Raw genomic sequence first — 25635 nt, 5'->3', positions numbered from 1 at the left:
AATGCTGGCAGCCCCCAGAAGTGCAGTTCTAGCAGGCAGCCCTGCACTGTAAATTAGCTTCTGTTTCTGCCTGGCAGTTCGCACTTGGTTCATTTGTTGATGCTAATTGTACTCTGATGTTATCTGCGGCAGGTAATTGAAATGGGCTTGATGAATTACTTAATTTCCTTTAATAGCTTAGTCTTCAAGAGCTGAATAAAGAAGATAAGGTGAACTGAAGAAAACAGAACAGCCCCAGCTTTCTAATTAGTGCGCTGAGTTTCCTTTTTCTTTACTCAAATTATGGCAAATGTGTAAGGCTAAATGGGTTTATGATGCAAGAACCCCTTTGGGGCATTGACCTTTAAAGAGCCAGTACTGAGCACTGATAACATTTCTGTTCGTATGACAGGGGATCTGATGGCCAGGAGGTTGGAAAGGATGATGCTTTGAGTCTGACCTTGTATAAGGGATGTTTGTATAAGGAATTTAGCAAAATACAAATGCAAATACATTTAGCAAAGAGCTAATTACATTCCCCGTGTCTCTGGCAGGTGCTGTGAGATGTCTTTTCTGCGGGTGCGCATGAGAACTACTCTCTGGGTTCTGCTGGCAGATAACAGGGCAGGAGAGGCATGTTCTGGGTTCTGCTGGACCGGAGTGTAGAGCATGCACCCAGGGCTCTGCTGGGGTTTGGGGCATGCACCCTGGACTCTGCCAGCTACAGGGGTGGAAGTGCTTCTGTGGCTCTGGCGGATGTGGGGCTGTGGGCTCTGCTGGCCATGAGCAGGGGGAGCATATGCCTTGGGCTCTGTTGGCAGTTGGGGGCTGGGGGCATTCATCACTGACTTTCTCCAGGTCACTTGGAGGAGGCCTCTGGATTCCTGCCAGTTTTGTACGTTAAGCAGCTGAGCCCTCGGGCCTCTAGGCCAGAGTCCGTTATCAAGAGGAACATGGCACTGCCTTCAGAACTCATCAGAGCAGTTCCCTAAACCATCACCCAGCTAGGACTGCGCCTGGACTAAGCCCCCAGTGTCTTCCCCAGGTGAACAGAAGTGAATCCCGGATCTCTCCCACTCATGTAGTCATTGTTCAAACTCAGTTTTACAGGTGTAGAATTAAAGGCAAGTTGCTGTCCATAGCCGGTTTTGCCCAGTGTGGCCTGGACACTTTCCTTGCATGAGAGCAGAAAAATAGTGTTCAGGTCTAAGTTAAGTATCACTGCGTTAGTTTGATAGTGGTAGAAGGTCTCCATTAGGGTACCCTGGTAGCGTGAGCGCCTTCCTGGGGCGTGGGGGACATGGGAGTGGGAAGAAAGTGAGCAAGAGATGATCTGTGGGAGATGGGAAAGGAAGATTCCATTTCTAAGTCTCTCAGTCTAGCTGAACTTTGCGTTAGCTTCAGCCGCGCTGCCCATCCCTTGTATGAACGAGCCAGTGGACGCTATCCCTCTGGTTTGACTTCAGGAATCCTAGGCCAAATAGAATCCCGCTGACCACGGAACACAGCTGTTGGGCCGCAGCACGCTGGTGCTTCTCCAGGATATTGCTGGGGAGCTGCTCAGGGGGTTTAGTCCAGCATGTATCAGTAACAAGCTACTTACAACTAGTGGTGAGAACTGGCTGGAGAAAGCGGGAATCCGGAATCCTTTACTGAAGGGTCTTTGAAGGGTGCCAATGAGAGGGCACAGCCACATGGGGGTTCTTACCAAGAGGGACTGCACTGAAATGGCCTCTGTACGGTACAGAGGACAGATTGTGTGTGTCTTCAAAGGAGGCTAAACCTTCAGCATGAGGATTTGCTGCTGTTTTTCTCCTCTGCAAAGCACTTACTCCTTTGTGGGGCGCTTCCCCATATATCTCTGCATGTTCAATTTCTGTTGCTGAAAATGTAGTGTGGGGAACAGAAGCTAGAATTGGTTTCCTCAGCATTGTGATTCCCTGCATGAGTGTTAAGAGGTGTGTGTTTTCTGGGTCATTCTCTCCCCTCTCATCCTGTGTGACACACGCAGTGGGGCAGAGTGAGTCCCCTGTAGCCTTGTGGGGGGGAGACATTAGGTCTGAAACTGAACAACATTTCTTCTTACTTGCCTGCGCCTTTGATACATTCTGATGCTCTGTTTGTCAGAGCCATGAAACAACCCTCTTGGCACAGAAATATTGCAAAGAGACGGGATTAGCAATCCTCTGCAAGCAAAACTTTTAACTGTGGCTGCTTAGCCTCAGCCCTGAAGGATCCCATGCACCATTGGCTTGTGTACACGTGCTTGCTCTCTCTTCTGCAGACCTGACACAAACTCACTTAGGTTCTTAATGCTCTCACCATTTTGCCAGCTCAAAACCCCATGAGGCAAGTTTGGATTAGAAAGTTCTTCTCAGTACCATTATTATTCTTATAGCAGCTTTATATTTAGCGATACTTTCATCACATGATTCCAGAAATTTTTCTGTTGAACAGTGAGGGGTTTCAATGCAGCAGAAATATTTTTCTCGAATTGGGTTTAAGCCTAAATGTAACTTTGTCAGTAGTGCTGAGTCAGCCCCTCCTTGACTTTGAAACAGCCTTCCTAGCTTCTAAATGTAGGATCTCACGTATCAGTTGATACTTTAGCTGTACCTTTCTGCCCTCCTCTCTGTCAGAGTTGTTACTTTGAGAAATCAAAATGTGTAGTTCTTGTTGAGAAAGTCCATCAATGTTATTTAAAATGCATCCAGTACCAATTAAATGTCGTCTTAATTGTCTTTCATCTAAGCCACATGTAAAACAAAACCTCATCAAAATAACCACACTGCCAGCCAAAAATGTATCTGAATGTGTGTTTCTGAGCCAGAATGTCGGTGCTGGCCTCTTTGCTGAAACAACAGAAATTTTTGTTTGTGTTTCAGTGATTGAGATGGAAGGCTCTCCTTACTGTATTATCTAATGCCGAGTGAGACAGAGACAGCATCTAACATAGCCCAGCTGCTGGTGTGCTCTGCAGGAGATAGACTGTGCTCTGTGAGTCAGTAAGCAGAAGGTAATGGACTGAGGGCAAGTCACAAGTTATCAAGCCCTTCATAACAAGGAGATGTGGAGTTTAACCAGGACTCTGAATGTCAACCTTTGCAAAGCAGATGGTGTTTTCAGATTCCAAGGCCCCATCTTGAGAGTTGGCGTGTCAGCCTCTGCAACTCTTAACTCTGCTTACTGCCATGTAGAAAAGGCACTTCGTATTATGAGCAAAGGACTGTTTATAGTCTCTATAATTGCATATGGATGCTAAGCTTCTATTTCCCTCTGCATCTGCTTCCCACTAAATCCTGTATATGCTGCATGTATTGAAATGCAAAAGCAGAGAGGAATTTATACTTCACTCTCAGAGCTAGGGCTGGAAGGCTCTGCTTTATTTTCACAGAGTGGAAGATTATAAGGGATTTAGCTCATTTTGAGAGAGAATTGTTTCAAATCTCAAAGTACATCGAATGTACTCAGCAATAGAACATGGTGTGTAGCATGTGTGTTGTGTATTACGTATGGGAAATACATCGTATGCCACCCATACCACTGGCAGATGCAGCAGGCATGACTCCAATGAAGGCAATGAACTTTGCCCATGTGCATGTACTGCAGGTGTCTTAAGTGCTGTATCTCAGAGGGATGCAGGGTGCAGTCTCAGGCTGAGGAGTTGCAGGGTGTTTTCCCCAGGTAAGTACAAGTAACTCTGCACTGAAGAACTAATTGTACTAACCCAGCCTTTAATCATAAAGGCAAAGTTGCATGGTACCTACAGAGTTGCGGTAGTGAGGTTTTATTTGAAGAGACACTTTAATTATAGGCCCCAATCATAGAATCATAGAATATCAGGGTTGGAAGGGACCTCAGGAGGTCATCTAGTCCAACCCCCTGCTCAAAGCAGGACCAATCCCCAACTAAATCATCCCAGCCAGGGCTTTGTCAAGCCTGACCTTAAAAACTTCTAAGGAAGGAGATTCCACCACCTCCCTAGGTAACGCATTCCAGTGTTTCACCACCCTCCTAGTGAAAAAGATTTTCCTAATATCCAACCTAAACCTCCCCCACTGCAACTTGAGGCCATTTCTCCTTGTCCTGTCCTCTTCCGCCACTGAGAATAGTCTAGAACCATCCTCTCTGGAACCACCTCTCAGGTAGTTGAAAGCAGCTATCAAATCCCCCCTCATTCTTCTCTTCTGCAGACTAAACAATCGCAGTTCCCTCAGCCTCTCCTCATAAGTCATGTGTTCCAGACCCCTTATCATTTTTGTTGCCCTTCGCTGGACTCTTTCCAATTTATCCACATCCTTCTTGTAGTGTGGGGCCCAAAACTGGACACAGTACTCCAGATGAGGCCTCACCAATGTCGAATAGAGGGGAACGATCACGTCCCTCGATCTGCTCGCTATGCCCCTACTTATACATCCCAAAATGCCATTGGCCTTCTTGGCAACAAGGGCACACTGCTGACTCACATCCAGCTTCTCGTCCACTGTCACCCCTAGGTCCTTTTCCGCAGAACTGCTGCCTAGCCATTCGGTCCCTAGTCTGTAGCGGTGCATTAGATTCTTCCATCCTAAGTGCAGGACCCTGCACTTATCCTTATTGAACCTCATCAGATTTCTTTTGGCCCAATCCTTCAATTTGTCTAGGTCCCTCTGTATCCTATCCCTGCCCTCCAGCGTATCTACCACTCCTCCCAGTTTAGTATCATCCGCAAACTTGCTGAGGGTGCAATCCACACCATCCTCCAGACCATTTATGAAGATATTGAACAAAACCGGCCCAAGGACCGACCCCTGGGGCACTCCACTTGACACCGGCTGCCAACTAGACATGGAGCCATTGATCACTACCCGTTGAGCCCGACAATCTACCCACCTTATAGTGCATTCATCCAGCCCATATTTCTTTAACTTGCTGACAAGAATACTGTGGGAGACTGTGTCAAAAGCTTTGCTAAAGTCAAGAAACAATACATCCACTGCTTTCCCTTCATCCACAGAACCAGTAATCTCATCATAGAAGGCGATTAGATTAGTCAGGCATGACCTTCCCTTGGTGAATCCATGCTGACTGTTCCTGATCACTTTCCTCTCATGTAAGTGCTTCAGGATTGATTCCTTGAGGACCTGCTCCATGATTTTTTCAAGCATCTTGCAACTTTTTGGAGAAATAAAAAAAGACTCAGGTAAAATGTCTCAGGTTTATCCTCACCCATGGTGATATTTTTAAAGTAGTTAAAAATCCATGTAACCATTTTTGAGATTTACAAGCATGAAAACAGTTTTCCAGTTAAGGCTCTCCGATTAAGGAGATTTCGCAAACCCCTTTTTAGCATCTAAATATCTAAAGAACAGCTTCTTTTGTATGACACTGTCTGACGTCTCAGTGAGAGTCAGTGGTTTAAGCTGTTATTTTTCTCACTCTTCTGACCTTCCTGATATTGCAGATCAACACTCAACAATAGAATAACTTCAGTTATAGTGAAAATGTGTAATATACAGCAATTAAAAATAGAATTAAATACATTTACACACATTAAATACATTTAGTTCTATAATAAGGGCCTGGAAATGCATCAAAATGATCAGAATCATAGAAATGTTGTGCTGGAAGGGATCTCAAGAGGTCATCTAGTCCATCCCTTCCATGCTGAGGTAGGACCAAGTAATCCTGCACCATCCCTGACAGGTTTTTGTCCAACCTGTTCTTAAAAATCAACAGTGATGGGGAGTCCACAATCTACCTTGGAAGCCTGTTCCAGAGCTTAACTATCCTTTTAGTTAGAAAGTTTTCCCTAATACCTAACCTAAATCTCGCTTCCTGCCCCTGATTTCTTGTCCTACCTTCAGTGGATATGGAGAACAATTGATCACAGTCCTCTTTATACCAGCCCTTAACATATTTGAAGACTGTTACCAGTCGTCGTCCCCCCCGACTTCTCTTCTCAAGACTTCTCTTCTCAAGACTAAATGTCCAGTTTTTTTAACCTTTCCTCACAGATCAGGTTTTCTAAACATTTTATTGCTTCTGTTGCTCTCCTCTGGACTCTCTCCAATTTGTCCATGTCTTTCCTAAAGTGTGGCACCCAGAACTTTAGTTGAGGCTTCAGCAGTGCTTGAGTCGAGCGGGACGATTACCTCCTGTGTCTCACGTACAGCACGCCTGTGAGTGCACCGCAGAACGGTATTAGCCTTTTTCACAGCTGCATCACCTTGCTGACTCATATTCAGTTTGTGATCCCTATAATCGCAGATCCTTTTCAACAGTACTACCACCTAGCTACTTATTTCCCATTTTTGAAGTGGTGGATTTGATTTTTCTTCCTAAGTGAAGTACTTTTCATTTGTGTTTATTGAATTTCATCTTGTTGATTTCAGACCTATTCTCGAATTTGTCAAGGTGGTTTTGAATTCTAATCGTGCCCTCCAGAGAGTTTCCAACCCCTCCTACCTTGGTGTCCTCTGCAAATTTTATAAGCATGCTCTCTACCCCATTATTCAAGTCATTAATGAAAATATTGAGTAGACCCAGGAGAGGCTCCTTCAGGACCCCACTAGATATGTCCTTCTAGTCTGACAGCAAATCATAGATAACGATTTTTTGAGTACAGTCTTTCAACCAGTTGTGTACCCACCTTATAGTAATTTCATCTAGACCACATTTCCCTAGTTTGCTTCTGAAAATGTCATGATTATATGTTCAACATCTGAGGTTTAACCACTCGTTATGACCATTCTGATGTCATCAGGATTATTTTTGTAGGTTTGCAGAATACCCAGTAGGAAATCTACTGAGACCTGTGATGTGAAATTAAATATATAACAAACATAGCACAGATGATTCCACTGATGCTCTTAAAATGCAGCTAACCAAACTGGGTGCTGGCCGACAGGGATGGATTCAATCACAATCTAAGGTCTTGGGTAGAGTAGGATTTAAAATGTGATGTTAATATGTGCTAACTAACGCACTAAAAAAGTCTAGTGCCGACAACACCCAGTGCCTTTAACACATGCTAAATGAGGCAGTTGAAGACATGCGGGAGCCTAGCTAATTTGTGTAAACATCAGGCCTCCAGTCCTAGACTAGACAAAGCCCAAGAAGACAAGACTTGTAAGGTTTCCTTAGCTCTCTGGAAATGCAGGCTGCCTGTGCAGGGTTGTCTTGCCTTTGCTTTGTGGTTAGTGAGGGGAGAAGGATCTTGATCCACTGTGCTGTTTCAGCTCTTTAACCTCTTTTAGGGTTGATGGTTCCCATTCATGCTTATGCCCTTCAATATCTGCTTGTAGCTTAGGTTGCATTTATAATGATTTATACTTGTGTTCTGTAGACACTGCAGCTGGTGCTTCAGATGGCTGTTTCCCTAGAATCCGTCTCTGCCCTGAGCAGTAATTGTTAAGCAAAGGAAGGAGAAGTCCCCATTGGTTCTAGGTTGTGTATATTTTGCTCCAATTTCACAGATCTCAGAAGTGCTGTATGAGCCTTCTTTAGCTTTCCTTGTTCTTCCTCCCTAGACTCTGTTTGGTTCTGTGTTTGGACCTTTTCCCTGTTGCATACTACTCCTGGATGGGGCCCGGCTGCCTAGCTGCCTAGAAGAGAGCCTTTCTTTCCTTTTGAAATATACAATTATAGCCGTGTGAATGAGTCAGTAGCTTTGTGTTTTGAAGTGACAGAGTGTTTCTGGATCCTCACGCTCGTGTGACAGGCACAGATGGTGAGACAGGCTCCCACCAGGCTAGCTTAGTGATAGGGGCTGCGGAGAAGGAGATTGGAGACTCCAATTTTCTGCTCTGTTATGCCACTTCCTCAGCTTTGTCTTGGGTAACCATTTGTAAACATTTGCTCATTGCTTGTTTTTTCCCTGTGGTGTGGTAAAGAGACCGACTGGAACATCTGAAGCTGCATTGGCTTCATCTCCCATCTGCCTACAAGCCTTAATTTTGGCTGTTAAGGAAAGCAAAGCGATGTAATTGTTCTGGTATGTGAGTGTTTCCCCTTCCTGATCTTAGTTAATCTTGCTGTGGGGCCTGCTAATTGCATTGAGTGTGTGGCTTTTCTAGAACCTGCAGAGCAAGAAGTTGCAGGATGTTCCCTGTCAATGCAACTTGTTAGTGTCCCTGGTGCCTTTAATCCCAGAGCTCTGCCTTGGAATCATCATCTGTTGGGGGAGAAGAGCTGCACCTGTGCCTCTGAAGGGGTATGCCAGATTCCCTTGTCCTCAGGAGCAGCCTCTGTTTTCCAGGTGGTGATCTGTTAATCTCTGCTGCCCAGGGCCCCTTTTTGTAGGCAGCAGCCCTTCTCTGAGAACAGCATGCTCTCCCCGGAGAGTTCCCAAGTTCTGCTGGCCCACAGAAGAGCCTTGCTCTAGGAATCCAATCCCAGGAACTGTTCTCTGCCTCCCTTCCTGTGCAGGGCAGAGTGCCTGGGACAGGCTCCTCGTCAACAACTCTGCCATCAAGGAGTTACTTCCCTTCTAGAAACACAGCATCACATCTCATGTTGCTGCCTGTTGAGGGGATTCAGGATGCTAATGTCTTATTTTCAAACTGGACACAGGCTTTCTGCGCCAGGGCAGTGCAGCTTCTAGTTACAAATGAGCCCATTGGAACTGGGTGGGTGAGGAGCAGATTATTCTGCAGGCCCCATAGCTATGGTCAGTTCAGCGGCCACTATCACAGACACTGACCAGTAGAGTCTGAGAGAGCCCAGCTATCTCCTAGTCTGCAAATAGTCAGATCCTGGTGGGGGTGGTGACTGGCTAATCATGGACTCTTAATGGCAACCAGTATAAATTATTTCCTCCCATTTCTTCCAAGGAACCTGCATCTCTGGGGGTGCATGAGCTCCAGATTGGGGAGCTAAAGGGCTATGGCCTGCTGACTGTGCACCAGGCTCTCCTTAAATGGTTTATGAGTAAGGCTTTGAGTCTGTCACGGAAGTCACGGATTCCATGACTTTCCATGACCTCTGTGACTTCGGCAGCAGTTTGGGTGTGTGGGAGGGGACTCAGGGCTAGGGGCAGGGGGTTGGGGAGTGCTTGGGGGGGGGCACTTACCTGAGGGTGGGGGGCTCCCTGGCTCCCACTGGCATGGCCCTGCAGCTCCTAGGTGAAAGAGGGGCCAGGGGGCTGCATGCGCTGCCTGCAACCGCAAGCCCCACCCCCACAGCTCCCATTGGCTGCGGTTCCCGGCCAATGGGAGCTGCACAGCTGGGGCTTATGGTGGGAGCAGTGTGCAGAGCCCCTGGGCCCCTCTGCCGCCTAGGAGCTGCAGGGATGCGTGGAGCTGGGTAGGGAGCCCCCACCAACCCTCCCCTCCAGCACCAGTGGAGGGCCCGGCCCGCATGCCGCAGCCTGCCCCCCCCCCCCAGCAGGGTCCTTGGCCACCTCCCCCAGCACCTGCAGCACCCCCGGACCACCACTCCTCCCAGAGCACCCGGGGGCCCCCGCCCAAGTTTTAGTTAGGGGTATATAGTAAAAGTCATGGACAGATCATGGGCCATGAATTTTTGTTTACTGCCCATGACCTGTCCATGACTTTTACTAAAAATACCCATGACTAAAACGTAGCCTTACTTATGAGAGCTCATTCTTGATGGTGAATGATCCCCCCGCACTCCACCAGCCTTGCAAACAAACTAGATCTTTGCGTGGTGTTGTTCTGGAGTGAAGGCAGGGCGAGGTCAGAGAAATGAGGAGAAACAGACAGCAGGGAGGAGAACTGTATAGCATGAATCTGATTCAGATCACAAGCCTGTGGGGCTTTTCAGAAGCCAGAGGAAACTCAGCCTGAATAAGAACCTTGTGGTTACCGTGCAGCAGTGACCTGGTCAGAGAAGACACAATGCTAGTCTATGCCCCACTGCAATGGTCCAGAAACCTGGCTGCTCCTCCAAGCAGTCTTCACTGAGAAAGTGTGAGCTTTTGGTAACAGAAGAGCTGCTCTGTCTGAGAACTGTAAACTGAGGCAAGAGTTTTCACACATGGGTGCCTGTAGCAAGGCGGCATGGCCTCCCTCCGACACCGATAGGGAGGCATGGCCACAACCTCCTGCAGTGCCTCTAGTTGGACTTTTCCAAACACCTGAAACTAAAATCAGTGTCCGGCTGGTGCTCAGCACTCCTTACAGTCTGGCCACTCTGGATTAGGAACTTGTCCTTAGTTATCCAGCTTTGCAAGTCTATTCTGAATCTTCAGTTTTTCATCTCAGTGCTACAAAGGCAGATGAGACGTTAGCTCACAGGCCTGACCTGCTGGAGTCCCGCGCAGTTTCTCAGACGTTGGTTCTGAAGCTGGGATGTTTTAGTCAGGAAACAGGAGCTGATCTGGGCTCTGGGGAGATGGAAGTTAAAGGAAGTGATGACTGCACATCCCATGGGGCCCCAAATGGTCCAGCATTCCCTGCACACGCACACATGCATGTGCTCTCTCTCTCTTTCCAAGGTTGTTATTGAGGGGTGCTCATGGATGCATTAGATCAGGAAAGGAGTTGGGGTGGGGGGACCTGAGAGGGGACAGTGCATTAATTATTTTTAAATTCCTTGACTCCTTTTATCTCACTGATGTAACTTCAAACATGTCAGACTCAGGAGGAATTCGCAGAACAACCAGCTCTCTCCTAATCTCATGTTGTTTATATTTGTCAGCCTTTCGTGTACAGATAAACTCTCTGTGATGTCTCACTCCATTCACAGAGGGAAATTGCAGCTTCCTTCATCAGCAGAGTGGGTGCTGAAGGCTGGGGAGCTGAGCAGTTTATATGGTCCACACAGTGGTGTATGAAATAGGAACATTGCAAAGGGGAGAGAGCAATTGATTGCAGCTGTCCAGTTCTGCCTGCTCTTCAAAGGCCTAATGGGCATCTCCTGCCATCTGTATGATTTGAGTAAGTTTCTTCCTGATGATGGCTTTGCTCCAGGAGCCCAGTAGTTAGGTGACAGGGGCCTCTTGGTCATACTGCTGCCGCACACCTTTCATTCCTGCACAGCTCACTACAACCCCACACCCATTTCTTTGCAGTTGCAAACCCCCATCATTTTGAACCTGATCTTTCCATCTGAAATGTGTCAGTAAAACATTATTTTCCCCAGTATGTGGTGGGGCCAGTAGCTGGCTTGACTCAAGGGGAGGGTAAGTTGCGGGAGAGCAGCTTGCAGTGGCTTTCTGACCAGCCATCATTTTTCTACAGCAGTGTTGGCCTCCCACGCACTTAGTTCAGAGCCTGTGGTGCCTGGAACACTCTCTTGGAGCTCCTCTATGCATGAATGGTTTCAGAGTAACAGCCATGTTAGTCTGTATTCGCAAAAAGAAAAGGAGTACTTGTGCTCAAATAAATTGGTTAGTCTCTAAGGTGCCACAAGTAGTCCTTTTCTCTATGCATGAAGCGTTTCTCGAAGCTTGGACCTTTCATGGAGCTCTTCTCTCCGCTCTGGTATTTATGTACTAAAGCCCAAAGTTATGCTTCTGCTTCGTTGTTAGGCTGTAATGCTTTGGGGTCAATCCAGACCACTTAAGGCATTGTCACCTCCTGCCCTGAAACTCTGGGTACCATAAATACTATGCCTCTGTTGTTCACAGCCCTGATACCAACAGCTAACATACAAGCAGGCAGATCACTCATCCACTGCCCAGTTACTTTTCGTACAGTGACCCTAACACCCTCCCAGTCCCAAATGTCCCCAAAAACATCTGCCCTGTGACAACCTGGGAGGAGTGGTAGATACGCTGGAGGGGAGGGATAGGATACAGAAGGACCTAGACAAATTGGAGGATTGGGCCAAAAGAAATCTGATGAGGTTCAATAAGGATAAGTGCAGGGTCCTGCACTTAGGACGGAAGAACCCAATGCACAGCTACAGACTAGGGACCGAATGGCTAGGCAGCAGTTCTGCGGAAAAGGACCTAGGGGTGACAGTGGACGAGAAGCTGGATATGAGTCAGCAGTGTGCCCTTGTTGCCAAGAAGGCCAATGGCATTTTGGGATGTATAAGTAGGGGCATAGCGAGCAGATCGAGGGACGTGATCGTTCCCCTCTATTCGACATTGGTGAGGCCTCATCTGGAGTACTGTGTCCAGTTTTGGGCCCCACACTTCAAGAAGGATGTGGATAAATTGGAGAGAGTCCAGCGAAGGGCAACAAAAATGATTAGGGGTCTGGAACACATGAGTTATGAGGAGAGGCTGAGGGAGCTGGGATTGTTTAGCCTGCAGAAGAGAAGAATGAGGGGGGATTTGATAGCTGCTTTCAACTACCTGAAAGGGGGTTCCAAAGAGGATGGCTCTAGACTGTTCTCAATGGTAGCAGATGACAGAACGAGGAGTAATGGTCTCAAGTTGCAGTGGGGGAGGTTTAGATTGGATATTAGGAAAAACTTTTTCACTAAGAGGGTGGTGAAACAATGGAATGCGTTACCTAGGGAGGTGGTAGAATCTCCTTCCTTAGAGGTTTTTAAGGTCAGGCTTGACAAAGCCCTGGCTGGGATGATTTAACTGGGAATTGGTCCTGCTTTGAGCAGGGGGTTGGACTAGATGACCTTCAGGGGTCCCTTCCAACCCTGATATTCTATGATTCTATGAACCTGCTGGGGTACCCAGATTTGTGAGTTACTGTGTTACTGCACTCAGCCTCAGCAAATCAGAGTTTTGCTACCGCCGAGCTGTGTGACAACTTCCTGACACTCCAGCTTGTCTGCTTTGCGAGCAAAATCTTCAGGATTCTGCCAGTCCAAACCTTGCTTTAGAGGTAACAAACAGTTTCTGCATTCCCCAGAGATGTTTCCTTCAGTGCCCAACCCTCTCCTGGAATGCTGACGGATATTATTAAGTTCCTTGTTCCTTTCAAGAGACAATACACTGCAGCTCATTAATTTAACTTGACAAACACTTGTATTTCAGTCATAGCACTGATTTGGTTTATAGTAAAAATAAAACAAGTTCATTTAACAAAAAGACATAGAATTAAGTGATACCAAGTATAAGGAATAAAGATATAAAGGGTTACAAGCAAACAAAAGTAAAACTACACTTCTAAGACTAAAACTTAATTTCAGCAAGTTACAGTCTTTACCTAAGCAGGTTTCTCATCTACGCTCAGTTCCCAGAGACTTCAACCCCTTTGGTTGAAGGATCAAATGTTCTGTGACTGCAAGAGCTCTGGCCCCTAATCCCCTCAAGTGATGGATACTAAAATGGCTTCTGTTTCTGTGTATAATTCCCAAAGTTCATTGACCCTGTTACAAGAGGCAGGAAGGTTTCCTCTCGTTCTTCCCTTCCTGTGGGCTTCCCATCCTCCTGCTGATTCATATGTAAATGGGGCTTCCATTGATTTGATTCCATAATATTCAATTGACGTTGGAGACAGATAGATAGCTGCCATCCCTTCTGTCTGGGAGAAATCCTGTTTCTCCCTGTGTTTGGTCACAGACTCTAAAGCATAATATCAGTGAGTATCCATAATGCCTCATATAGTGTTAATAGACATTTCATAATGATACCTGTCACCAGGGTGTCACCGGTTTTCATAAAAGACCTTACTCAATATACTTCTATAATATGATAATAGTGTATGCAATCAGTTGATTCGGTTGCTTACCATTTGAGGTTCAGACCCCCTGCCTTGATAGCCCAGTAAATCTTTGAAATGTATTCTTTGAAGTGTATGCCCAGAGAAAGTTTTTCTCCTACTGGGGTGTGGACACCATGCTGTCTTCTCCCTTGTTTATTAGCTTGATAGCTTTGGTGCCTTATATGTAAATGTACCTTAATTGTCTCTGCCTGATGATCAGGCTGGTCAGAAAAGCAAATGTACATTCCTCTGTCTAAGGCAGACTGTGCGTACTCATTGCTTGCTAATCACATTTTAAGAACATAATTGCAGCACTTATTAAGAACCTTTTGTTACACCAAACAGTGATTTTCGGGATCAGCATTTGTATATGATTCCTTACATGACACCTTTGACGACACTTTTGACCTACAGATTATGAAAACAGTGTGTTAGGTATAGTGAGTTGCTGACACAGAGTACTGAACCACCAATGGGCCTCTGTCATCAAGGTGTTTATGGAGTAGTTCCATTGTTGTTGTGGTAGCACCCAAAGACGCCAGTCAGCGTTGGGCCTCCTTGTGCTGGGCACTGTACAGAGAGAGGTAGTGAGAGAGTCCCTGCTCCAGATTGCTCACAAGCTAAAAATACATCTAGCAACCCTGGGCAAGGGGAGCAGGACATGACATCCATGTGGAGTGATCCAGATGGCAGCAGGCTAGGGCCATGGCTGTATCCACTTGTTAGAAGAACTTAATTTTAGGGCATACTTGAGGTTGGAGTGTGGGAGAGCAGGAGTTTATTTATGAGGGGAACGGGGGGGGGGGGTTAAAGGGAGGAGGCAGACAAGTATGTTGGGTATGAGGAGTGAGATTGGGCAATTGAAGAGCTGCAGTGGTAGGAAAGGGGTGTGAGGAAGGGGACCAAATCACCAATGGCAACACAGCAAAGGAGCATAAAATGGCACAGTTTGGCCTCCTGTTCAGAACCAAAACGAGATCTGTTACTGAACTCTGCTGAGGCTGCAAGATCTCCATTGCTGAAGTGTGTCCCTCTTCCTTGGTCCATGCACACATTTGGTAGGGTGTGCACATCTGAGGCCCCCACCTTCTTTCCAAAGATCTGTGGTGCTGGGTCATGGAGTCCAGTTTCTTGTGAATGTTTTCATCTGTGTAATGTAAATGAAGCTGGAATTCTTATGTAATTCCCAGTTCGTCTGAGTGGGATCACATTCCACACCACGCCTCCCTCTGGCTGTCTGCTCTTCCTTTTACCTTCCTGAAAACTCCAGTCCAAGCCCCCTGGTGCTGCTAAACTGCTGGCCTTTGAAAACCCCAGAGAGACAGTGATGGGATGTGGCACCTATCCCCTTTCTGATGGCTCTTGCTCTGCTCCCGGAAATGTTGGTGCTGGGTTGTATTATTTCCAAGCCTGATGCCCTTAGGATTAATGAGGCATTTGTGCTGTGTGAAGAAGCGATTTACGAATGTGCTTTTGCATCCAACAAGTCTCACTGGTGAAATCATTAACACCCTGCAGAAGCCACTCCAGTCTGGGCAATGACTGGTGGTTACTCTTTCTGAGCAGGGTTTACGTTTGATAACTTAATGCTGTTGGTATAGTGCCTGATAATGAATGGCCTTGGGTGTCATGGGACACCGCAGTCAGGTAAGTTGCTGGTGTACTGTGCATAGGTGGCAATCTGAGAGTATGTGGTGTTGCTGGGGAAGGGCGGTGTGGGCTGTTTGGGTACAAGTGGGTCCAGGCTGTCAGTGGGTGAGTATTCAGGGTTTTGTAATGTTTGTGTGGGTAGGTGTATCCAATTGTCTTGCAGTTTTGGGGTGTCTTGGACATGTGGGGTGAATACGCAGGTGTGCATGTGTAGGCAGAAAACTGCCGAAAGAGTCACATCTGTCTCCTGAACACTCTAGTGAGTGTTCCTAGGAAATTCTGCACTGAGTCATTGTGTGTGAATGTCTCTGGCTATTACTCTTCCAGAACAGCCAGGACTACTGAGCGTTGCCAAGGGAGCCTGCAGCTGACCTTAATCCCACAGAAAGGAGAGCTTGTTGCTTTTTGCAGCTTTGGGGCAGATGTGGATAGCTGCAATTCCCTTGTGATTGGTTCTGTTTCTTCCTTCTCCTCTCTTGATGGCCATGATGTTGTGTGTAAATCCAGGCACAGGAGGGATTTTGCCTAGATGGATAAGTGTGAATTTGTGTTGACCTGGAGAAGGTGTCCATGGGAATGTTACCTCCCCGTAGAATGAGCTTGTTTCCCCTTGAGTCTGCAGTGTTCAGAGCCACTTGTTACTCATGACTGTGTCCCCCAGGAAGCTGGGAGTGTTTTCATGGCCTCTTCCAGTGACACTGAGTTTTGTCCTGGGTTTTGAAAATCCCTGCACTCGGGGCCCCTCTGGGAGCTGGTGGGGGGCTATGCCAGTGGCAATGTCCACAGGCTGGCTGAAGACATGCACCCCAAGGAGCTCCCCCACCAGGCCTGTCGCATGTTGAGAGTGTGCCCTCAAGTGAGCGCCCCTCCCCCCCATGCAAGTCCTTGACCAAGGGTTTCCTCCCCTGCATATCCCAGCAAGTCTTCAGGATGTCATCATTTCTTGGCTGAGGGCATTGGAGGAATAAGCATCTTTCCCTCTCTCCTTCATGAGGCCAACACCCAACCACCTTCTCCACCTGACCCAGGACAGAGGTTCTGTTTTTTATTTCAAAATCTAGTTACCCTAACTCATAACCCCCACTGAAAGCATCTCAAATAATGTGTCTCAGTGCATTAGTACAACCTCCGCCCCACCCATACCCTTTGCACACACAGCTCCCATTGCCTTCCGTGTCGCTATTATATGAAGGATTTCCCCATCTGATGGTTGCTACCTTGGAGGAGATGGGTGGGGTTCTCTGTGACTATACTGCCTATGACGGGAGTGGTTACATGTCTTGCACCTCAGAGGACTCTGTCCATGCAGTAGGAACAGGTTAGGAAATGTTTACTGGTCCTTTTATTTTGGAAACCAAATCTTTCTCAGTTGTGGTTTTCAGTGAGCCATGTGTTTTTAGCTTTTCCATACATGGGGCCTGCTGCATTATGTCACTTTGGGATGGGCTTGGGTCTCACGCTGATGTCATGGAAGCTCTGCTGAGCCAAGGCACATGGAAAAGCTGGCTGAAAGGAAAAAAAGTGATTAACAAACTCGACAGAAAAGTGTCTGCCCGTCTTTGCTGCCAGCAGAGGCTCTCTGTATTCCCAACCTGGCCACCCCTTATTCTTCCCGTGCAGATCTCCCAATTCATTTCTCTCACTATAGCTCCTAAGGACAATGTGATATCTTTACAATGATTGTTCTTTCACAATATTAACTCTTAATTAATGTGGTGTCCCGGTCAAATTCCACCTTGGTAGTTACACTGTCTCCAGTACCTAACTGTCCCTTTCTGATACATGATTCTTCTTTCCTTCCTGTGATATCCTTCTGTGTGCAGTTAAGTAGCTGCCTTCTTACACCCCAGAGGTAGCTACATTTCAGTGGTAGGTTTAGTGATACTTATGTCTTCATTGCTTGCCTCTCAGTGTGGTTATGAAGGTGTTAGCTGGTATTTGTAAAAGCTTCCCAGCTCCCAGATGGAGGAGGGCAAGATAGTGTCTTTAAAAGTATATGAGGCTCAGATCTAAATCTGTTTTATAAAGTCTCAAGTTATCATGAATCCCGAGATGACTTCCCACCTCAATGCTTTGGCTGTGAGAATGGAGACTCTGAGGCTTGGGGGTGTAATGAGGGAGAGCTCTAGAGCCTTGGTTTCAGATCCCACTTAGGGCACATATGAAACAGGAGAGACCCATCCTAGTGTCACGTGATGTTTGTCTGGTCTGCTGTCCCAAGACTGGCATAGCAGGAAACTACAGGTTAGGACTGAAGGGCAGGAGCCCTAGGAAGGAATAATAGGCAGTGCTAGAGGGAAAAGCTGAGGTGCAGTGGTACAGTTGTGGGTCCCAGGAATGGAACAGTAAGGGGTATGATAGGTCAGGATTGGGGGGCATTGGTACAATTGTGGGGGGAGCTTGCATGGGACTTGGCCACTCAGGCTAGTCCCATCAGTCCCTCAATTTCATAAACTTTAAATTTGTTCACACAGTGCAAAAAAAGAGAATTGTCAGCAGCAGCCCAGGCCTCGTTATTTAAATCCTATTTCACTCTGCCCATGTCTTGTAAACTGCCTTATCCTGAAGCCTCATGTTGGTAGGAAAATCAGTAGAATTTATAGAACAACTTGCTTTGATAGAAATATGGTTAATCTGGCCAGAGTACATATTGGGACTTGCGGTTTTCAATCCAATATGAATTTAAAAAATGAATCTGTTAAACTCCAAATTGCCTCAGGAAAGCAAATTTCAGCTATCACATTCCAGCCCTGCTTGTAAAGCCATCTGTCTTCACATTTGTGTTTGTAAGGACAAAACAAGAGCTGGATCGAACACGCTGCCTAATTGTAGCTCCCAGTGTCTACTGGACCTGTGGAAGCCCATCCCTCTCTCATCCTCTCACTGCATCCTCTCTTCTTCCACCCTCAAGATGCTTGTTGTCATATGTTCTGGAGTCAACACATTACTTCTCTTTGGGGCGCGGTGCTGACGGTTGCCGCCTATTTGCATTTGTCCTCCTGGCCCAGATATCGTGTTGTGCAGCGCCCTCTTCAGCAGCAGGTGCTGGGGCCGCAGGCCTGTTCGTGAATGTCTGCAAAGGGCCCAGAGCTCCTGAAAAGAAAGTGCAGAGTCTCATTAGTCCCATTAATGCAGAGTGCACCAGTTATTGGAAGGAGACTCAAACCTGAGACTCAAACTCTTACTTATCCTGCAGGCATAGGACAGACCCATGGAGACTGAGCATATGGCCTTCCACTGCCTCTCAGGTGTGATTGTCAGTCGCATCTCCACACTTGCTCCTGGGGATGGCTGTGCTATGTAGGGCACACTTCCTTGGCACTTCAAAGTTCTTATATTCAGATTTATTGTTAAATCGTTTCTGTGTAATTCTCAAAATGTTTGGGGCATCAGTTGAAAAGCTGATAGCCTTTTGTAGGAACAAACCAGCACTGGCCCCTGGTTTGGGGGAATGGACCGTACAGGACTTGCCAGGGTTAACTCCTGTGTCTGTCTGAACCTCCCAATCCACATCTGAAAACTTAGCAACATCCCCTTGGGTGAGCGTTTTAGGAACTCAGGGACAAGATGCTGGGGTATAGATGTAGGCAGGCCCATCAGAGCTGATGCAGGGAATGTGTCCCCCTCCCCACCAAGACCCCCGCTGTCTCCGTCCTAAATGCTCAACTGAACTGGCATTTCACAGTGATTTGTGTTTTAAATCAGAGCTAATTCCAGGCAGCCTCTCTGGGTTTAGTGCCCTGGAACTGTCTCATGCAGAGCCAGAGCGGCAACTGGCAGGTGGGTTTCTGCTCCTTAGGATAATGGCTAGTGTGATAGCCTGAGGAAGCTCTCTGTGCTTTTGGGGTTCTCTGCTGCTTCCAAGCTGTCCCTGCTGGCCAGACTCCCTCCCTGTAGCATGGCCTCACTGCTTCTCTGGTGCTTCATCCAGCACTGTGATTGCTTTATTGAGCCACCTCAGTTATTTCTGCTGCTTCTCCGGAGCACAATAAATCCAGCCCTGGGCACTGAGCGCCCAGGCAGCTCAGAGAGTTTCTGGGAAGGCTGCTTTACCAGGCCCAACATCTGATGACTTTGAGCCTGGAACTCACCTAAGACAATGTTGAGATATTCAGGGTACTTGAGCCACCACTCAAGCTCCAGCAGAAAGCCTGTTTTCTCCCCTGCTCTAGTCACACGCATCCTTTGGAAGAGCCCTATGGAGAGAGCGGAGACCGCCTTCTAGGGGATGAGGCATCCAGCGGTGAGGGCCTCATGGCAGTGCTTTTGCCTTTGAGTTTTCCTTCTAGTTTTGTTTAAAAGGTTAGGAATGGAGCATCCAGGGCTCTGGTTTATTGATTTCCCAGCACCTTCATGTGCTGTCCATTTTCTAGAGGATCCTGTAGCTCCCTGAGCTCTTAGTGGAGGGTTTGCCAGCCGTTCTTTGCCCCGGAGCACAGAATTCTTTGCACGTGCCCAGGATTCGAGTCCTGCCATCTCTTCTCCACTTTTTGGCTGCAAAAATCCTTTGTCCTTCTGCGCTAGTTGTTGCAGGCTCCAGATTGTAGCCTGTGTGGTGCTGTTTGCTGAATAGACGCATGATTTGCAGTCACAGACAAACCTTTGCTGGGGTCCATGGCATGCTGCCTCTGGGCCTCCTCACCCCCACCTGGGCCCTCTGCCCCTTACCCCTGCCCCCTCAGTCCTGATCCCAGCTGCTGGCTCTGTGCCTTTGTCCCGTAGCACCCTGCTGTCCCACAATCTGCTGCAATGTCCCCAGCCACTCACTGTTTGTGGGCACCGTGATGGTCTTATTCTGGCTGAAGTCTCTGCGACCAAGCTGGGAGTCCTGGGGGCTGCTCCCAACTCTGCCATGGACTTGCTAGATCCCTTTGGACAGGTCCCTTTTAGAGGTACTGAGCACCCAGCTGCCAGTGACTCCCATCTCTGCTGATCAGGCCTTTCTCTGTGCCATAGAGTGAGGGCTGAGTGAGGTGCCTCTCCACTGTGGCTCCATACACTGGTCTGGTAGGATCCTAGCACTGAAACACCCTTAAATGCTTGAATACTGGGACTAGAAGGGGAAAGAGCATCTGTAGCTAAAGAACCCTATGAAATGCGCCTGAAAAATGTGGGTGTTTCCCATGCTGTGGGGCTGCAGGGCTGGGCCTGGTGCTGTGGGGAAGGGTTGCTGGGTGAGGCTTGGGGCTATTTCCAGTATCAGGTGGAAGGGATGGGGTTGTGGGGCTGGGGGCCGTGCCCAGTCCTGTGGGGGAGGGTCAGTGTGTGGGGCTGGGGGCCGTGCCCAGTGCTGTGGGGGAGGGTTGCAGTGTGAGGCTGAGGGTGGTGCTGTGGGGCTGGGAGCAGTGCTGTGGGGAAGGATGCTTTGTGGGGCTGGGGGTGGTGTGTGAGGTTGGGGGTGGTGCTATGGGGGTTGTGGGCGGTGCTGTGGGGGTTGGGGTGGTGTGTGAGGTTGGGGTCGGTGGTGTGTGGGGCTGGGGGCAGTGCGGTGGGGGAGGGGCAGTGTGTGGGGCAGTGCTGTGAGGAATGGTCAGTGTGTCGGTGGGGGGTGGCGCTGTGGGGGAGGGTTGCTGGGGGTGGCGCTGTGCGGAAGGGTCTGTGTGAGAAGCTGAGGGCGGTGCTATGGGGGAGGGGCAGTGCTGGGGGGGAAGGGCGGCGCTGGGGGGCTGGGGGAGAGTGCCGGTGTGGGAGCCAGAGGCAGCACTGTGCAGCAGGGGGTGGTGTTATGGGGCTGGGGGTGGTGTGTGGGAAAGGTTGTCGTGAGGCTGTAGGGGAGGGGCGGTGTGGGGGGCAGAGGCAACGCTGTGGGGGAGGGTCAGTGTCTGGTGCTGGGGGAGGCACTGTGGGGTTTTATCTATTTAATTTCTGTTTCTGTTATTTCTCAGGGATCATTCACCAGATGAAAGGCGACTATGACTCTGCCCTGAAACTCCACAAGACTCACCTCTCCATCGCTCAGGAGCTGAATGACTATGGCGCGCAGGGCAGGGCCTACGGCAACATGGGCAATGCGTACAATGCCCTGGGCATGTATGACCACGCTGTGAAATATCACCGGCAGGAGCTGCAGATTTCTATGGAAGTGAATGATCGGGCCTCGCAGGCATCCACCCATGGGAACTTAGCAGTGGCATATCAGGCCTTAGGCGCCCACGACCGAGCCCTGCAGCACTACCAAAACCACCTCAACATCGCCCGGGAGCTGCGGGACATACAGAGCGAGGCCCGGGCCCTCAGCAACCTGGGCAACTTCCATTGCTCGCGAGGAGAGTACGCACAGGCAGCCCCTTACTATGAGCAATACCTGCGCCTGTCCCCTGAGCTGCAGGACATGGAGGGGGAGGGGAAAGTTTGCCACAACCTTGGCTATGCCCATTACTGCCTTGGGAACTATGAGGAGGCTGTAAAGTACTACGAGCAGGATCTCGCCTTAGCAAAGGATCTACACGACAAGCTGAGCCAAGCCAAGGCCTACTGCAACCTGGGCCTGGCGTTCAAGGCCTTAATGGACTTCAGCAAAGCTGAGGAGTGCCAGAAGTATCTGCTGTCTCTGGCCCAGTCTCTGAACAATTCCCAAGCCAAATTCCGGGCTCTTGGGAATCTGGGAGATATTTTTGTATGTAAAAAAGATGTAAATGGTGCAATAAAATTCTATGAGCAGCAGCTGAGCTTAGCCCACCATGTCAAAGACAGGAGATTGGAGGCCAGTGCCTATGCAGCCTTGGGTTCTGCATACAAGATGATACAGAAATATGACAAGGCCTTGGGGTACCATACACAGCAACTGGAGGTTTACCAGGAACTAGGGGATATGCCGGGTGAATGCAGAGCTCATGGCCACCTTGCTGCAGTGTACATGTCCCTTGGGAAGTATACCATGGCATTCAAGTGTTATGAAGAACAGCTGGAACTTGGACAGAAGCTGAAGGACCCCAGTATAGAGGCCCAAGTCTATGGTAACATGGGCATCACCAAGATGAACATGAATGTCATGGAGGAAGCTATTGGCTACTTTGAGCAGCAACTGGCCATGCTACAGCAGCTGAGTGGAAACGAAGCTGTGCTGGACAGAGGCCGGGCATACGGAAACCTGGGGGATTGTTATGAGGCTCTAGGAGATTATGAAGAAGCCATAAAGTATTATGAACAGTACTTATCTGTAGCTCAGAGTTTAAGTCGCATGCAAGACCAGGCGAAGGCCTATCGGGGCCTGGGAAATGGACACAGGTAACAAATGCCAAAGGCTGGAGTATTGCATGGCTTTAGTATTGAGAACTGTCTTGAAAGAGAATGAGTGAAAATACCTGAATGATCATAGAATCATAGATTAATCATAGAATATCAGGGTTGGAAGGGACCTCAGGAGATCATCTAGTCCAACCCCCTGCTTAAAGCAGAACCAATGCCCAATTTTTGCCCCAGATCCCTAAATGGCCCCCTCAAGGATTGAACTCACAAACCCTGGGTTTAGCAGACCAATGCTCAAACCACTGAGCTATCCCACCCCCCCGATGATTATACCATCGCTACTCACGTGATTCAGTGGTGAGCAGTGTCACAGCGAGTATATGGGTGCATATGCTCGCAACAGGGAACCAACCTGAGAACACACAACCAAGACAATATGCTGGATTTCTCTCACACTGTGCAGTCACTGGCTAGCAAGCTGTGTTTGTGCTGGGGGAAGATAGAGGGGTGTGTGTATGTGTTTGTGTGTGTAAACAGAGGTGGATGGGCAGCTAGGGGGGTGGGTATGGGGCAGGGTATGTGTACATCTGTGAGAGATAGGAGTATGAGTACATGGGGGAGGGGGAACTTTACAGATGCATTTGTGTGGGTTGGGGTTACATGTATGGATGTTTGGGTATAGAGCTGTGGGGGATGTGTGTACAGATGTGTGTTGGGTGTACGTGTGTGGCTGTGAAGGGTAGATGGGGGTGCTGTGCAGATGTCTCTACGCGTGTGTCAGAGGGGTATATGGCTGTGGAGGGTACATGGAAGCTGCGCGAGTGTATTTGTACAGATCTGTCTGGGGTGTATGGCTATGGGGGTGCATGTGTACGGATGTGGGAGGGCTAGTGGCTGTGAAGGGTATGTGGAGGGCTGTGGGGGTATATGTGTACAGATTTGGGGGGTGGCAGTGGAGGATACATGGGAAACTGGCGGTGCATGTGTAGAGATGTGTGTAGGATATATTGCTGTGGAGGTGTATGTGTACAGATGTGGGGTGTACGACTGGAAGTATATGCATACAGTTTTGTGTGGGGTGTACGGCTGTGGAAGTATATGTGTACACTTGTGTGTGGGGTGTACGTCTGTCGGAATGTATGTGTACGGATGGAGGGATGAATTGTTGTGGGAGGTGTATATGTGGGGCAGGGTGTTCACACTGGGTGGTGTGGAACGACAGCTGTCTGGGTGGTGCGGGAGGGTTGTGGGGGTGTGCGTGTACGACTGTAGGGGAGCTGTACAGCTGTATGTGTATGACTGTGCGGGGCAGTGTCTACACACAGGGTTGTATGGAACGACAGAGCTGTCTGGATGGCGAGGGGGAAGGTTATTCAGGCTGTGCTATTACCCTGAATAATGAAACTTAGTTTTCCTGCCCCAGACCCTCTGGAGTGAGGAGTTTACAGGAGGTGCAGAGGAGGCCTGGACAATGTTTTGGGCCTGATTGTGGCCTTCAGGGTCTCTTGTACTATTGACTGCAGGGTTCACTGGCAAGTTCACTGATGGTAGTTCTGAAATTCCCTACATCTGGCAGCGGGGACATGGCAGATTTGAGCTGGCTGCAGAACAGAGGTTCTCTGTAGGACATGACGGTGAAAGATGGTTTTCATGTCACACCTGCCTAGGCAAGATAAATGCTCCTTTTCTCTCCACACAGGGCAATGGGAAGTTTGCAGCAGGCTCTCGTGTGCTTTGAAAAGAGGCTAGTGGTGGCCCATGAGCTTGGGGAGGCGTTCAACAAAGCCCAAGCCTATGGGGAGCTGGGGAGTCTGCACAGCCAATTAGGAAATTACGAGCAAGCCATCTCCTGCCTGGAACGGCAGCTAAACATCGCCCGAGAAATGAAAGACCAGTCTCTGGAGAGCGACGCTGCCTGCGGCCTGGGGGGAGTCTATCAGCAAATGGGCGAGTACGACACGGCACTGCAGTACCACCAGCTGGACCTGCAGATTGCAGAAGAGACCAACAATCCCACATGCCAGGGCAGGGCCTATGGGAACCTGGGATTAACGTATGAGTCTCTGGGCACCTATGAGAGGGCAGTGGTTTATCAGGAGCAACATCTCAGCATTGCAGCTCAAATGAACGACTTGGTGGCCAAAACTGTGTCCTATAGCAGCCTCGGGAGGACACACCATGCCTTGCAGAACTACTCTCAGGCTGTGATGTACTTGCAGGAAGGTGAGTGGATGAATTATCCAGTGGCTTTACGTCTGCAGAGGATGGGGGAGAGGGCATATCCGTGTGAAAGGGAGCGAGGTGTAGGAATGTGAGCATGTGTGTCTAAGACATTCGCTAGCTCTGAGAGTATCCTGCAGACCTGTGCAGTTACCACCCAGGGCACTCTGCCCTTCATTAGTGGCCAGGCTGCCCAGACCTTCATGTAGCAGCACGTTGTGACAGACAAGGGAATGGCAAAGCTTTAAAAGCTTATACTGGCATTAGAAAAGGTTCAGAAAAGGGCAATTAAAATGATTAGGGGTTTGGAACAGGTCCCATATGAAGAGAGATTAAAGAGGCTAGGGCTTTTCAGCTTGGAAAAGAGGAGACTAAGGGGGGATATGATAGAGGTCTATACAATCACGAGCGGTGTGGAGAAAGTGAATAAGCAAAAGTTATTTACTTGTTCCCATAATATAAGAACTAGGGGCCACCAAATGAAATTAATGGGCAGCAGGTTTAAAACAAATAAAAGGAAGTTCTTCACACAGCGCATAGTCAACCTGTGGAACTCCTTGCCTGAGGAGGTTGTGAAGGCTAGGACTGTAACAGGGTTTAAAAGAGAACTGGATAAATTCATGGAGGTTAAGTCCGTTAATGGCTATTAACCGGGATGGATAAGAAATGGTGTCCCTAGCCTTTGTTTGTCAGAGGGTGGAGATGGATGGCAGGAGAGAGATCGCTTGATTATTACCTGTTAGGTTCACTCCCTCTGGGGTACCTGGCATTGGCCACTGTCAGTAGACAGGATACTGGGCTGGATGGACCTTTTGGTCTGACCCAGTATGGCCATTCTTATGTTCTTAAAGGTCAGTGAGTGCCTTGCAGGGGGAGGATTAATGACTAAACTTCACTCCAAGCAGCCTAAGTCTCTTTGTAAAGCCAGTCTGCCCTGAGTCAAGAGAGAGGATCTCCTCAGTGGGTGACATAGCAGGCCAGGGAATGACTTGGGTCCACAAAGCCTGTTTGTACTGAGGACAAACAGCCCCGCAGCCCA

General features: G+C 48.5%; 1 protein-coding gene across 2 annotated transcripts in view; it reads left to right on the top strand.

Annotated features, from left to right (window-relative positions):
- The window catches only part of TTC28 (tetratricopeptide repeat domain 28), a 510509-nt gene that overhangs the window by 398846 nt on the left and 86028 nt on the right, over window positions 1-25635 (top strand). For both annotated transcript variants that reach the window (XM_073313673.2, XM_073313672.2), the window contains exons 7-8: window positions 21074-22415; window positions 24076-24599. In XM_073313673.2, the coding sequence (XP_073169774.1) occupies window positions 21074-22415; window positions 24076-24599 (1866 nt within the window). The remainder of the gene's footprint in view (window positions 1-21073; window positions 22416-24075; window positions 24600-25635) is intronic.

Source organism: Lepidochelys kempii, chromosome 15, assembly GCF_965140285.1.
Source record: "Lepidochelys kempii isolate rLepKem1 chromosome 15, rLepKem1.hap1, whole genome shotgun sequence".
Lineage (NCBI taxonomy): Eukaryota > Metazoa > Chordata > Testudines > Cheloniidae > Lepidochelys > Lepidochelys kempii.
Note: the sequence above shows the minus strand (reverse complement) of the source record. Positions and strands in the feature narration are given on the sequence as shown.